This window comes from Morone saxatilis, unplaced genomic scaffold (genome assembly GCF_004916995.1).
Source record: "Morone saxatilis isolate NCDOM2014 unplaced genomic scaffold, NCSU_SB_2.0 Contig22, whole genome shotgun sequence".
Taxonomy (NCBI): domain Eukaryota; kingdom Metazoa; phylum Chordata; class Actinopteri; family Moronidae; genus Morone; species Morone saxatilis.
Genome location: NW_023339785.1, coordinates 8909303 through 8925212, shown reverse-complemented (window position 1 = coordinate 8925212; position 15910 = coordinate 8909303). Strand labels below are relative to the sequence as shown.

The following is a 15910-nucleotide window of genomic DNA, read 5'->3' as shown; positions in this document are numbered from 1 at the left end:
GGGGGGGTGGCTGCCTATAGACAAAGCCTATGTTTATGTGTGTGCCCCCAGACTCTGCCCCTCACCTCCCCTTTCTGCCACACCCACCCATCACAGATCCCACCCTCCACTCCATCAGGTGCACTCTACCATGAGGTTGTTTCTTTTATAAGAGGGGGCCTGTTTTCAAATTCATGTGGGATGTTCACCCAAATCCGGGGCCATGTGGCTCTGTAACCATGAGAATCAGAAGGTGTACAGTATATCTGTCGGCAGTGCAAGAATAGTTTTAGGCGTTTTGGGTCTTGGCTTGCTGAAAATACATTCAGACCCTGTTGCTATGGGTTATGTGAAGATGAAGCCCAAGCCATGAGGCAGGTTCAACCATTAGCGTGGCTCAAGCAATGTTAACGAGAGGCTAGCGGGAAGGTCAAACTGCTGAATTAATTACAGCTCTGCCCAATGAGAAGCTCTGGGCTGATATATTGTTGTGCTAAGTTAAAAAAGGCTCCTATTCATAGTATGTGGTAACTGCTTCTGTGTGAGTGTTTTGGCCTGGTCCTTGGGGTCCCAATAGCTTCTCTCTCTTTCGTCTCTTGAGGGACAGATGCATTGATTTGCTCATTAGGGGAAGTACCAGGCAGGATTTTTCTTCCCCTTTTCTTCTCCTCATTGAGTGCCACTCAGCGGAGGGGTGTGGCTGGCCTCTCTCCCCGACTGCACATCATGAAAAACAGTAATGGAGGGAAGCGGGAGTGAGAAAAGGGGGATTGGGCAGCGGCTAGCAGATAAGAAGACTTCTTGCATATTCATCAGTGAATCAAAAATCATTGATTCCAAGGCTGTTCCACAGCTCTGCAAGCCTTGTCTAGAAGTGGCTATGGGGTGGAGGGGTGGGGGCAGCATGACATTTGTCCCCAACAATGTGAGTCCTGATACTCTTAAGCTCAGTATTGCAGAATTGCAAATGTATTCAAACACAAAGCAAGCGAAGAAAAAAGAGTGATATAAAGAAGGTGCTGATAAATATGCTTGAAATATGTGGAGCTACAAACACAAGTCTCACAATGCCAGGCACAGCCTCTGTGGTTTCATTCAGTGTGCAATGGTCGGCAAGCTTTGCTCTGCAATTCCGAGCCGTCTCTAACTACACTGAGACGCTCTGAATGTGCTTTCATGTAATTGCCTCATAAATGCCACTTGTCCATCAGCCCCCTCTGTAGCACCCTGGCAATGTGTCAATCAAACATGAGTGGCCAGCTGGATCGGCCATTTGAATTAAGTTGCTATGGCTTCCTTTGGAAAGGTCTCTTAGATTGAATGTGGCTGAATTAATCCCCTTTCACTCCTGTTCTTTGGTTAATAGTGTAATTTGTAACTAAGTAGGAGTTATGAATTCTGCTTAAAGTTCGTTAAGCACTGAGCTTCATTGTTTGAATAATATCTGAGTAATTATAACCACCTTTTTTAATTAGATAGTCATGTTTCAAGTGTAGCCATGCTTGAACTGTTCTCGAACTGATTAGGAAGAGGAATGCCAACCATAATCAACAGCATAGGGAAAGCCAAAAGAAACACTGTGAAGCAGTTCCAGCTGTCAGTCAATCATCCACTCGAGTGACAGTTTTACTTTCTGACTCACAATTAACCCTACAGAAGTTTACAGAATATCCTGAATGATCACACAACTGTTCCAAGAGCCTCAGACTAAGTTTCGTGCACATTCACGTCTTCCACAATAGCCACAGAATCCTTCACCCTCCTACTCTATGTCTCTTAAAAAAGAACCAAAGACCCAGAGAGGGAGACGAAAAGAGGCTTAAACACAGAGTCTCCCATTCCTGGTATTCAAATCGTAACACACACTGTACCAGACAATGGTGCTGTGAACAAAAAAAGTTAAAATTCCCTTCAACATCCTTGATTCTCTCCTTGCACGTTAGCCTGGGAGTCGACGAGAAAAACATGCAAGCACAAAAGTAAACCTATTAGTGCAACAAATGCAGCTTTTACCCATACCCTGAGGTTGTTAGTGTGTTAGATGTCAGGGTCTTACAAAACAGGGACATTTGAAATATTGAAGAACGCGAAATGTGAAGAAATGTCCTATTATCTACTTGAATCCCCTGAAGGGGCGTAGCATGGGGAGTTCTGTTTTCAGAAAGCAACAAAAGGTGTTCGAGAAAGAAACTCGCCCTGCAGACAGAACTATAGATGTAATGTTTCAGTTGTAGGAAAAGACCTGTTTGAAAAGAGATCTACAAGAGCTGTAGTTGGACAAAAAAATTTATAAACAATTTGGTTTGGAATTTTGACCAAGTTTTGATGTGATTGTGGCACAAAAGTCGGTGCATTTAGGATTCAAATGAATGGCAGAGAGGATAAATGACGGCTTTGCATAGTCTAAAATTTCTGTAATATATACATTAGAAGTTATGCCACCTCTTTTGGTGTAAGTGAAACATTGATGAGTTTAAACATGGTTAAAAACAGGGACGAAAATGAAAGGAATTTAACATTCATTCAACATTAAGGCAGAGATGAAATGCCATACGTAATGTTTTTCCGACAGAAAATTCAATTTGCTGCAAATTGAATTTTATTTTGGATCTGCATTTACAACTGCTATTTTACCTTATCTGGAAAAGGATAGAATGATCAAACAGTTGCAGTACTCATAACTGCAGTTATAGCCTGTAATGAAACTGACTGCCCTCTTTCACTTCAGGTCACAATAAGCCAGAAGCAGACATGCTGGAATGTAAAAGGTAGTCTCCTGATTCTCCATGGTATATAAAGAAGAATGCGGATGAAAAAGGGGATCAGAGGTCAAGTGTCACAGAAAGACGATGAACAAAAAATAATTTTAAAGTGCTCATATTTCAATCACAGGTCATGTAGTGGTTATATCTTAAAAACATGTGGCTGATCCTTTTTGCCATCGCAATGCAGCGCTAGATAGCACTCTTCAAATTGTCTCCCTCCAAGGCAGAGGAAATGTGTAAATCACTTGCTTTCTATGGCTATTGGGCCCCTATGTGAGACCATTTTTTTTTAATGCCTGAGTAATATATTATTCCTTTGTTCTATTTTTATATGGTCTGTTCTTCATGCAGGTTCTTACTTGTCTTTTTATTTTTGATCTAAAGCCAAGACATTTTTTCACATTGTGGGCAATAAGGTACATAATTAACAAACTAAGTGCTGGAGAAATGCACTGACCTTTAACTTGCAATAACAGCATTTTATTCTTATAAACAAATGGCTCCAATTTGCAAGGTAAGCAGATTACATACAGTACAGCAGTGTATCTCCATTAAAACCTCCTAGTGTGTTGGACAAAGTTTGATCAAACATTCAGTAGTGACTTCTAGAGATTTAGACTTTTTGGGAAGATGCAAAGCTATAGTTGCTACTTGTGTCAGACAAGTGCATGGCCGGCAGATCAAAACATCTGAGCACTCCCGATGATAAAGCTGCTGCTGATAGGAAGCACTTAACCTGTCTGGTCATTCTTGGTCATAGCTCTGAACCTGCAATCAGTGCTGGGTCTGGTATCTGTCAAATGCCATCAAACCTACCGCACATCAGCAGACCTTCCTAACCAGCATCCATTGATATACAAGAGAGTGGTGATGGGTGGCTGTGAACAGCATTCATTACCCGCTCCATCTCCATCCAAAGCAAATATTCCTGAATAACCAGTACAGTAAAACATTAACGATGGAGATATCGTGGTTAGGGTTAGATTGCAACCGTATAAATACAGCTCAGCCTTCCAAGCGTGTATTAAAAACTTCGGTGACGGTGAATCTCGCAAAAAATGTGAAAGCCCTATCTAGAGCTAGTGTTTGGTTTGTCCGCTCTGGGCTACTGTAGAAACAACCTCCGTGGAAGAAGACCTGTTTCCTTTGTAGATAAAAATGGCTCATTCTAAGGTGAATGAAATACCTTTGAATATTATATTCCATTTCTGCCAAAAGATCATGCTAAATGTAACACACTGGACCTTTAAATATTACCAGATCATCTGTAAAGTCATGAGATCTAAAACGCTTGAGACCATTTGGTTTTAAACACTAGAAAAACACTCAACTAAATGGATCAAGGAAATGCTGAATACTTCAGTAAATATTATCACATATTTATACTGAGAAAATGCTCTTATAATTACAACAATATTTGGTTGTTACCCGTGTAAAAATCATTCAACATTTTATTCTGTGCAGTCAAACAGTGTAAAACAGTAAAACTTAACATCTTTTTTAACAGAAATTGGTAGCATTGTTAGTCAGATGTCTGTACTACATGATTATTCAGATTAGCTGCGTGGATGAATATATTCTAAGGATCCAATAACTGGCAAGGATTTCCTAAAGGCAGACTTCCTGTTAATTAAGTATAGTTTTCCCTTCATTACTGAGTGCGTATGTGTCTGTGTCTGTGAGTGTGCCTGTTTGTTTGTTTGTGTATATTCTATCCAGGTATGTCAAAACTCAAACCATTCACGCAGGAGCTGCACAAACTGGCAGGTAATGTGAAGGGCCAGTCAGCACAGAAATACAAACATGGAAACTCTAACAGGGAATCTTTGCCTTTACCTAATCATGGCATGTGGAAAAATCTCAATGCATTGCATTCAGATCTTGTTCATTGCATGACTCTCAGTCTTGAGAGCTACTGTGTGAGTCTTACCTCAATGATGTAGAGGACAATATTCTTGTAGAAGCAGTACAGGATACACTTGGCTACCCGGTTGTAATTCCAGGCTCCGTGGACGAGCAGCAGATTCTTCAAGTATTTGAACTGTGTGGGAGGGAAGTAAATGGATGAAAATGACAAGATGAATTAATAGCAAATGTCTGTGTACAGGACACTGTCTAATGCTTCTTCATAATCAGAGATCAGTGCTGGAACACTAAAGCAGTCACAGGAACTTCAAGATTAAAGGAGGCAGCAGTGTTTTGTCATCCCCCAGCAGAGAGGACTGATGAGGCATTGTGGCCAAAGCTCTCACTAACACATTCCAGAAACTTCAAATCAAAGATTGCAAGATCGAGCTTTAAAGTTGTTGAAAATGGAGGAGTTCATATGGGGGTATTGGTCTCCAAGGACTCAGCATAATAATTAAATGGCTTTATAATTATACCACAATTTAGGGTCTGTGGTGAATTTACAATTGCAGTGCTATTTCTGGCTGTGATTATACTGGAGCAGAACTTCAAGTTTTTCATCTCAGTTGCCAGTAAATGGCTAAAACAAAGCCCACACTCTATACTGCATCCTCCTGCTATTTGACAAAAGGAAGTTCTTAAAGTGTTTTAGAAACCAGAATAGAATTAAACCTACTTTTGTGGGCAAACACAATTTTGTTTACTTGTAGGCCTTCTTACCACAGTATTCTTTGGTGAAATGACAGCACAGTGGCGGCCCCCAGCTTGTCTGACCCCTCAAATGGTCGGATCAAACATCAGTTAACACAGACTTGAGCTGATGACAGATGGAGAGCAGAGGTGCCTCGGCCCAAAGCCTCTTCACTCTCCACTTTCTTCAACAGATAACTGAGCTTTCAAGTATTACATCTTAGGAACTAGCTCCTAAATATTCTACAGCAGCAAGGAGCTCATCTGACACTTTACAACATTAATATAAATCATGTATAGGAGTAGAAAAACAAGTTACACAACTCCCAAGGATTGATTTCAGTGTGCAGTCTAAAAATTACAGTTAATGTACCGTTACGCCAATTTATAGAAAACACCACTGGAAGTCTGGAGGTGTAATTTAATTTGATGCTGGGACACAACCTAAATGGATTATAGGAGGCCACCTGTCTTTGAAAGACATACACTTTTACATGTCATGCCGATTGAAGGGGGCACTTAAGACAAACCCAAGTCTCTTGAATGGTAATTGCACACTGAAGCACAGAGAGTGTACTGTGTTTGAGTCAACTACTGGTTTCCCATACTCTCATGCCCCGTGGCTGTAATAGAAACATGGTGTACTGAGTGGCATGCTGTGTAGAAACAGAGCCATGATACAGGAACTCAATGGTTTCTGTTGCATATGGGTATCAAATATCGATGCAGAGAGTTTCCGACAAACTGGTTACTGGGACACAAGTATGTATTTAAGTAGCATTTTGCCGGGATCTGTTTCTGTATAGTTATGTTGGGAGTATTGTGTCACCAGATGCCTGTTTTACAGGTGTTCCTACTTCAATGTATAATCTAACGCCCTAGCAAACATATGACCTATTGTTATTCAGAACAATGTGACAAGCTATCACTTACACATATTACACTTGAGGAGACAATGACATGGCTGATAATTTGTGGAATCAGACATTTAAAAGATAGAAATGGGCATGGATATCAATGTACTGCTGCCAGATTGAGGACATGTACATACAGCTTCAAAGCATATTTAGATCAAGTATATAAGTTTATATTCTACGTGCAAAAGTGTAAATCTGCTTTTCTAGTCTTATGGTTTTCTTTTTATGTACATACCTAAGTTAGGTGTCTGTGTGTCTTTTTGTTTCAACAGAAATAACTCACCATAAAGTTTTCACAGGTGTTAATTGTACATAGTTTAGCCATATAAGTCTAGATGAAGACTGTCTTCTGTTAATCTAGTCTGAATCAATCAAATCAAAATGTGAGAGTGCACTGGCATCATTTTATATATGGGATGCCATCTGGCAGTTAAACCTATGCAAGCTATCAAATTGGCTTTACAAATGTTAATTAATACATTTTAATTCAAACAATAACCGTTATTATGAAGTTCCAACTACAACTTCTAATGAGGAAACAACATACTTTAATTAATATGTTGTGTTTTTCTCACTTGGTGTAAGCCCTCGTGCTCACCTGGGCAATGGAGTAGTCAGAGGAGTTTGCTGCCTGCAGGCCCTCGTTGCCTGAGATTCCCACACCGACATGAGCTGTCTGGATCATTCCCACGTCATTAGCACCATCACCAATGGCCAGCGTGATCACCTTCACTTGTTTCTTTACCATCTCCACCACCTCGGACTTCTGAAGGGGGGACACTCTAAAAGGGAGCAGCAGCACATGGTATTTAATAAAACTAGAAATAGATTTTGTGTTCATCAGGAAGTGTAATTAACGTGGAAATATAGTATGCAGTGCAAAGGACAAGGACAGACATTATATTGGAGAGTAGATGAGCGACTATACATATCACTCAGGAATGTATTGTCCAGGAAATTCTATTTCCTACTTTCCCGGATTTGGGAAGTATAACAGGGCATGCATAAAATAATATTATCTCTTGAGATCAGCACTTGGCAAAACCTAAAGCTTTTCCTTAACTTGGGAGAATAGTAGGTTGGGGCATGCAAACAGTCCTGCCAAACTGTGTGAACACCCTAAAAATAAACATAGGGACATGTTGTGCATAATGTTTCCTTAAGAATTACAGAAAAACAAGTGCCCAGGTGGCAGGGAATAAAAGCACTTGTAAAGACTACTACATTTAATCCCCCTTGACTGGATGTCACAGACGGCCGTATTCAGAACAAATCATGCGTTGTGGCAATTAGCGCACGGTTGTGTGGTGGTGTAGAGATGTTTATTTGTGCTTTAGAACCTAACCGCTGTAAAACAGAAAAAACAGAAAATAACATTTTCTTTCTTTGATTCACCAGCTTTCTCACTACCAGCACTTTTCTCTCTGCCTCTCTCTCTCTCTCTCTCTCAAACAAACGGACACAAACCAAAAAAAGCTTGCTGGTATTGCTATTTTGCAGCAAAGATGTAACACATGAAAACTATATACAGGTATTGTACCAACAGTAGAGTTGTAAGACTTGGTCCAGTGAGCAGAGCCAATGCTGAGGTGATGGTTGGGACACTTTTTATAACTCTTCCTTTACCAGACTTTAAACTTGACTTTATGCCCTAACTCACAGCAAAATCTGTAGCCTCCCACACAGGAGCTTCCTCTTAGTGCAGCAGAGGTTTGGGGGTAGTGTACAGTACAGAGAGTCTCCAGAGATGATGTCATAAACTGCACGTCTTTCTTAAGCTGTGAAACTGTTAATATTTATGATCTCCGTGGTTTTATGAGGCCTCATTCATCTCCCGGTGTCTCTTAGTGTCCACAGAGTGTGCACAAGGCAAAGGCAGGTAGAGGTGGAGGGAAAAATAAATAAAACATTTGACGAGTCATAAGGTTTTCTGTTGTTCTGAAAACATGGTGCTGACTTCTGGGCCTAGACGCCGTCATGGTTGCTTGAGTACTTAAGTACTTCCTATTATTTATGTGGTCTGGGAAGGTCAACAGTGTACCTGCATAATGTTGAAAGTTGCCATTTGAATTTAACACTTTTTAAACTGCTGCCATAAAAATACTCAAAGACCTTTGTGGTGAAGACGTGATACTTTGTAGTTCAACCATAGAGCTTTCAATTTAATTTAAGCCAGTTCTAAGCAAAAATGTCCAACATTACTTACTTTTAGCTTCTCATTTGTTTAGCTTTTTTCTGATTTATCTCATTGTAAAATGAGCATCTTTAGGTTTTGGGTGATCGGTCTGACAAAACAAGCAATTTTATGATACCAGCTTAGGCTCTGGGATTTTGTGATGGGCAATTTCTACATTCTGATGACTTTTATAGACAAAACGATGAATCGGTCAATCGTTAGTTACAGCCATACTTGAATGTCTCACTATCTCTCCTTTCTTGTTTATAGAGGTTGTGGTCAAAAGACTTCTCATTGGGAAGCATTGAGGAGATTGTATAAGAAGGTCAGTTTTGTGTAGTCACTACAGTCTAATAGTCCATGTGCATCTTGTTTAAAGAAAAAACACATTAAAAAAATGATTCAGTTCTCATACATGATAAATGATATCAGTAAAAAGGGATTTTCCAACTCTATATACAAATTTGGGCACTTTTTTTGGTCTCATGCATTAAAGTGGATACAAGGAAATGACTTCACCTTGAGTCGTGTACAGTACTTTATGTTAGTGTTTGAACACTTATAACTTTTTTTAAGCAGTCGTGTTTTCAAGTGCAGAAACGGATTGGGTCTTTTCAATAAGAACATTGTCTTCATTATTTCATTTTGGTCAGTGGAATTTATTGTCTCAGGTTTATTTTATTGTTTGAGGAGTAAATCTTACCTGCAGCATATGACAGCTTTACAGGACAGGGCGAGGTCCAGGAAGTACTGTCGCACTCCGAATGTGAGGGCGTATTTGAGAGTCTTCCCGTCAATAATGAGAGCAAAGTCGTTCTCCTTGTAGAGGGCATCTCCCAGCATTCCACAGTGGTGGCTAAGTGTTTCCCTTGTTCTCTGTGTGATGGAAAACATGTCATGAATGTTAGTTTAATTACTGTAATTAGTTATTATAATTTCAAGCCTGCAGTGGTGTAGATGCTAGGGCAGATAAGCATAGTTATTAGATAATGTTAGCTATTTTCGCCTGGGTGGATTGGTTTTCAAGGATCTACTGTGCAAGCTGATTACGATTAAATAAAGTTATTTAAGATGGTTTCGTTTAAATTGTTTATTTTATAAGTATTTGTCAATTTGTTAACAGATACAAAAACACTATACAATTATTAATAACACCATACCATCTGTTATCGTGGCAAAAGGAATTGTGCACATAAATCTATCTATGAGTAAGAGATTAATTGTGTTTGTAAAGTAAACTGAGATGTTTTCATGGATGACAGATCACTATACCATGATGGAGTATAAGAAAACTTTTTTTTTTTCAAACTTCTATCCAGTTTTTCATTAGCAACATGTCAATGGTTTACTGCAAAAACAATTGCATATGTTAGATCATTTTTAATGACACCTTTTTTTCTGCTGCCATTTCACAACTTTCAACCAGTTTCTGGGTTTAGAAGTTTCTAGGCTGTGTCTTCATGAAAAAAGAACCCGTTGGTTTTTGTTAGTTGTAACTTTCTTTTTTCCATTTGCACTGAGATGCATGGAGAATCAGAATGATGCCGAACCACAGTAAGATCCCCCACTGTAATCTTCTATAAGCCTTATATTTCATCCATCGTAGTGGTGTACAACAGATGTCTTCCTCTGTTGGTATAATGCATTTTAAATGTCCAACAATGAAAGATAATTTGTTCATTACATTTTTGTCACTACAATTTGCAACACCAAAGGCACCAATGGCATTCATATTGATAAGCTATTTCTATTTCTAGAGGTTTTAGACTCTGAATTTTAATCAAGTCTCTAATTCACATCAGTGTTAAAAAGATGTGGCAGATTTGTCCACTCTTCTTGCTAATCCCAAACTGCTGCGCAGCAGCTGCTCTTGATATTTTAGATATTTATTATGTTTCCCAAGCTTACTAAACTCAGACCTCGGCTATGAGGTGATAGCATAGACGAGTTCTGAGACTGGATCATGTTTGCTTATACAGTATATACAGCTATGATGATGAGTGATGATGAAAATCCATAAATATAAGACTGACAAGAGGATTAACTGTCCTGGTATTGGGGCATGTGGACTGGATGGATGGGGTGGTGAGATCATCATTGTATTCATCATTCAATCATCTTCCTCACAGATGGTCAAACCATTAGGAAATAAAAACTAATTTCTGTATATAACCATTTCCTGAGAGACAAATACTACATGTATTCAATTAAACAAGTAGAGGTATATCACATCTTTCAGAATTCAAAAATATGACAGAAGCACTTCCTGCAATAACATACTATCCTTAATGAGGGTGTGGTCATAATCAGCAAATGTACAGCTGCAAACAGCTATATTTCTTTAAACAAGAAGAGAAAGACTTAAATGGACAGATATAAAGTAATAACACAATGAAAAATAATCAAACCTAATAAGCCAAACAGATGCTCAAACAGCTGTAATCATTAAAAAATGGTGGCCATTAGCAGCAGCGAGGGAGCGAGGGGTCCGGCCTGGTGTCGAGGTCAGATATGTCAAAGCAGTCAGATTGTACCAGGGGGACCAGGCAACGTTCGCTTGGCATAACAAAACTCTGAAACCCCAGCTTAAAGGAAATATTTGGAGAAAGGGGCTTTACGTTACACAAAGCGAGAGAAGGAGAGTGAGAGACACGCAGAGAAAGAGATGATGGATTAACAGAGGAGAGAAACTGAGCAAGAGGATACAAGCAGAAAGCAGCTGCCAGGACTTAACCATCCATGATGGGGTCTGTAAAACAGCATGAGATGGTGAGCAGTGGGCAGTCTTGTGTGTGTGAGAGAGTATTTGTGTAGATGTGTGTGTGTGTGAGAGAGAGAGAGAAAGACGGAGAGAAGCACAGGTCAAAAAAGGCATAGGTTGTGATATCTGTATTCAACCGCAAAGCCAAACAATGAAAGCCTCTCCATCTCAGTTATCAGACTGATTTTACATGACGTCTCAGTATGAAGGCGCACGTGAGTGTGCTTTGTATAAGCTGGTATACCATCTGCATGAGAAGGAATTCACTCTGTTTGGGGCAAGATCTATTCATCACATAGTGTGATAAGCAAAGTTTACCATTTCCTCAAGTAGGGCGGCCTTTTCCCCCTTAATTTCCACTGTGGAATTTTAACACTAATGCTACATGTCTCCTCCTAAAGCCTCTTTGTTATGGCTATAATGACCAGTTTAGCCTATGTGACTAGCTAGTGTTTGGTTTTGGAATGTGTATGTGGCGTCCATTCAGAAATCCACAAGAGCTTCCCATAAAGACTGAGCTCCATTGTTGATATAGGCCCTTGAGTGATATACCCAACAGGACGTGACACTCATGATGTGGAATCTGGACATTTGTATGGATGTAGTGTCATCATCTGTCTTAGACTCGGTGATACTCAAAAACCTCTCCACCTTAGTTTGAAGTGTGTGTACAAAAACCTTTCTGACATACGTCTCACCGACAGAACACCTATGCTTGCATGTTTGCGCTACAAATAATATTTTTCGAATCCAATTCTCCCCTGGATTTTATTTATAGAAGAAGAGAGTGGAGATCGGAGGTGTTCACAAGGGAAGAAGCTTGGAGTAAGAATAACGTGTGTTGATCTACTGTGGAGAAAAAATGGTTCGCGTTTTTTCCCAGTGGGGGAGGGATACTTTCTTTCCTCCGATCTCCACTCTCTTCTTCTTCTGCGTTTACCTGAAGTGTCGCACTTTTTGTGTTTGTTTAATAAACTTGTCAACAATACGTCCAATACTTGGAATCAGTTTATTGCATTATTCATTTACCTGATTATAATCGTGATTATGTGACAGAGTGTGTCTTTTGATCTGAATCAGTATACTCTACTTGGGTATCTTTTTCCATAATATTGTTGTCTTTGCACTGGAAGAAATTATACATGATCCTTATGTAACGCGCTGACTGTATTGGTCCTGTTTGATCATAACTCTCTCTCCATTCAATATATGATATATGTATCTATTAACTGTATGTTGCTGGCTGTTTGAGATGTTTCATTATAGCATACCTCACTGATTAAGTTACCTGAGCTCAGCACGTTACTTAATTTAATAACACTTAAATCACTGGTGAATCTTCAAATCAAAACAAACACATAACATCAAACCTGTGCAGCTTTTCCTTCAATAACCCCTCGCTCCCTTTCTTATATTGTGTACTACAGTGCCATCTAGTGGTAGTGTGTTGCACCTGCACAATACATAAGATGAGCATTGACAGTTTGAAACATTTTTTTTTTTATTGAAAGATTTGTCTAAAAAGAAAACAAAAAAGAAAAGAGACATTTGAAACTACAGCAATATCCACTGGTTCTACAGACACTCTCAGAATCACAATTTGAAAGACATGGGAGGCATGTGACCAAGCAAATAAAAAAATAGCATCATCAAAGTTATTTCTGTTGCATCTTCTTTTACACACCTGTACAAAAAAGATCTCATAAATATTACTTTTGTTCTGGCTTTCTCTACTTTCTCTCTTCTTTCAATAATTTATTTTCCCATAGAGGTTTGTATCTGCTTGATTTTGGTTGAACCATGTTTTTTCTATGTGTCCGTCTGTTCCTCCATCTCCGTTAGCTTCCTTTCATTGGTGGAAGGTCAGGTAGGTGGGGCTTCAAGGGTGTGACCTCAGAGGCAGTGTTAGCCAGTGATGCACTCCTACTCAATTCAAGTAATGCAGATTTTGCCAAATTTTACCTTTTTAAGAACAGAGTCTGTTTTTGTGTTTTTTTAGGGCTGCAAACGGGAACATGTCTCTTCTTTCACTTGAAAAGAGAAATAAGACTTGTTATGATGCCTTTTACGCAGTCAAGTCATGGATAAAATTAAAAATTGTCCATATCTTGGCTCAAAATGGTCAATTGCTGTCATTTAGAAGTGTACCTCTTCCACACCCACTCAACACAAGACAACCTCAATCCTCAATAATGAAAAGTATTTAGCAGCTCACACATCATAATCAATACCCCAAAAAAAGACAAAAAAGGCAACATAAAAAGAAAAAAGGGAAAACAAAATATATCTCCTTGTCCTTTTAGAATACATATAAGAAATGATTTTGTTCAACAGAAAATGCCCGTTCCTCTAACAGAGATGATCGCCCTGCTCACATTTTAAATGGCTTGTGTTTGGCAAGACAGCGGTGTAAAATAGTTTGTTGTATGGACTGAAATCTTGAACATTTTGGCTAGGCAAAATCATAATGACTCACATCATCTCAGTGTCTGCATTTAGGGTTTGAGATTTTTGGGTGTATACACAAGTTTAAGAAGTACACACCAATATTCCACAGGATAAAATGCACTTTCAATCACTAAAGTATAGCATACCAACTTAAAATATACCTACCTCCTCCACTTTCCACAGGTGTCTTGGCTGATGATACAGTGCCCCTTTAGATCATCATGTTTGATAATTTGCCAAATAAAACATCTCAGAGCTCACTCTTCTGGTTGAGGCAGTTGTGTTAAAGACCTACTGCAAGTTCTCAGTCACTGATAAAATCATCGCACACACCAACAGCATGACAAGCTGGAAAAATGTCAGTTTCAGATGTGAAAAAACAAAGAAAAAGCAACATAAGGAAGATCTCTTCACTACCTAGTTTCTTCATCTTTGGTATAAAATATGCCACCTGTAGGCTGCTTGTTCAACAGTTAAGAAAGACTCAAGAAACTGTCAACAGTTTTACTAAAACTATTGCTTTTTGCACATTTAAAAATCCTAGCGTTTTTTTTTTCTTCTGCTTTTTGTCAGAAATGGTCTTTTTTTACTTTTCTTTTTTGCAGTGAGACAAGCAAAGCCGGCAAAGCAAAAACATTTTGATGGTAAAAAGACTGCCATCAGAAAACAAAAACAAAAAATACAAATGTGATGGAGAAACAGAACTTTTATCCCATGATTAACCTTAACTGCATTTTCCAGGAAGCAGCAGACTGACCCTTCCCACAAGTCGCATTAAAGATTTTTTTTCCTACCAACCAACATCAGCTGCACTGCACCACATAATTTAAAATCATCATCATACAAATACAACCTTATTTTTTTATTCTGTACAGATAGCTTTGTAGATTTCATCTCCGAGGCCCCTGGGAACATACCAAGAACCGCTAAAATCATTCAACCACTCAGTCTTTTTTTTTTTTTTTTGAATTCAACACTATGGAAACTTTGAGAGTTTCCATAGTTTGAGAAAATTAAGGCAATAAAGATTTACGAAAACATTGATATTCTAGAAAACTACTCAAATAATAAAAAGAATGAAAATAATGTAGCTTAATATCAAAGGAAGACAATCTGTTTTTTTTCTAGACTTTGCTTCTTCCTTTTTTTAATAAAAAAGTCGGAAAATCTACCTGCACATTCAAATGTTTCTTTTTTTCTGTACAGCTTGTTGGTTTGAGTTTTTATTTCAGTCTATGTCTTCTCTTTTCTCTTTGGAGGCAAAGTCCAGTCTCACAGTGAGAAATGATAAACTCAAAGTTGTAGACTGCATTTGATTTCATTGTCCTCAAGTTCAGCAAACCATCATTTCTTTTTTCCTCTGTCTTTTTTCTTGGTTCAACCAGGTAAGAAATATAATTGATTTTTTTCTTCATTTTGTCATTTATTTGGTGCCCGTGCACAGTGGAAGCTTTCTCCCCTCAGTGTCGCCCATGTCACCTCTTTTTTTTTGTCCCCGTTTCATTTTGATTTTCTGTGTGTCTCCAGCGCCTCAGTGCAGTCCTTCTAAAGGCAATGCAGCAATGATTCCCACCAATCTTGTTATCTAAAGGAGAAAGAAAAACAAGTCAGTGAAAAAAGGTTATTCGAGGAAATGGTTGACAATGGAACAGTTTCTACAGCAGGCACAGCATTCTTTGTCCAACTGCTGTGTGTAAAGGAAACCATCAGCAGATTATCTAGGAGGCTGAAAAACAAGCAGAAAAAACAGCTGGAGAAAGATAAGAGTGTTTTACAAGCAATGGTTGACATGATTCTGTAACCAAAACAACACAACAATTGGCTTTACATTCTGTCTGTGCAACAACTATACACTGTAGTCCTCTCCAGCTGATTATTTACACACTCACTTACAAATCACAACCTTAGCAAGCATCAACATGATGTTCCTCTCTCTATCCGGTCTTTTTCATGCACATATGCTAAATGAAAGGTTAGCTTAGCTTAGCATAAAGACTGGAAGCAGGAGGAATATATTGTTTGTTTTAAGGACCAGTGTGTAGGATCAGTGGCATCTAGTGGGTGGAGTTGCAGATTGCAACCAATTGAATAGCAGCTCAAAGCTTCCATACATTGGAGAAACTACAGTGGCCGTGAAACTTGCAAAAAATGTGAAAGGCACGGAGGAAAAAGCGAGTGAGCTGCAATCTGCTCAACACCACTAGATGCTGCTAAATTATACGCAATGGACCTTTAAGTTCTTTGCAGTTCGCCTACCAGCCCCGCC

General features: G+C 38.9%; 1 protein-coding gene across 8 annotated transcripts in view; it reads right to left on the bottom strand.

Moving 5' to 3' along the window:
* The window catches only part of atp8a1 (ATPase phospholipid transporting 8A1), a 104703-nt gene that overhangs the window by 24341 nt on the left and 64452 nt on the right, over nucleotides 1–15910 (bottom strand). For all 8 annotated transcript variants that reach the window (XR_004796963.1, XM_035668693.1, XM_035668692.1 and 5 more), the window contains 3 exons: nucleotides 9139–9311; nucleotides 6858–7041; nucleotides 4675–4785 (listed from right to left, as the gene is read on the bottom strand). Coding sequence is in view for 7 of the 8 variants with exons in the window: in XM_035668693.1 (XP_035524586.1) it covers nucleotides 4675–4785; nucleotides 6858–7041; nucleotides 9139–9311 (468 nt within the window). In the remaining variant the exon portion in view is untranslated. The remainder of the gene's footprint in view (nucleotides 1–4674; nucleotides 4786–6857; nucleotides 7042–9138; nucleotides 9312–15910) is intronic.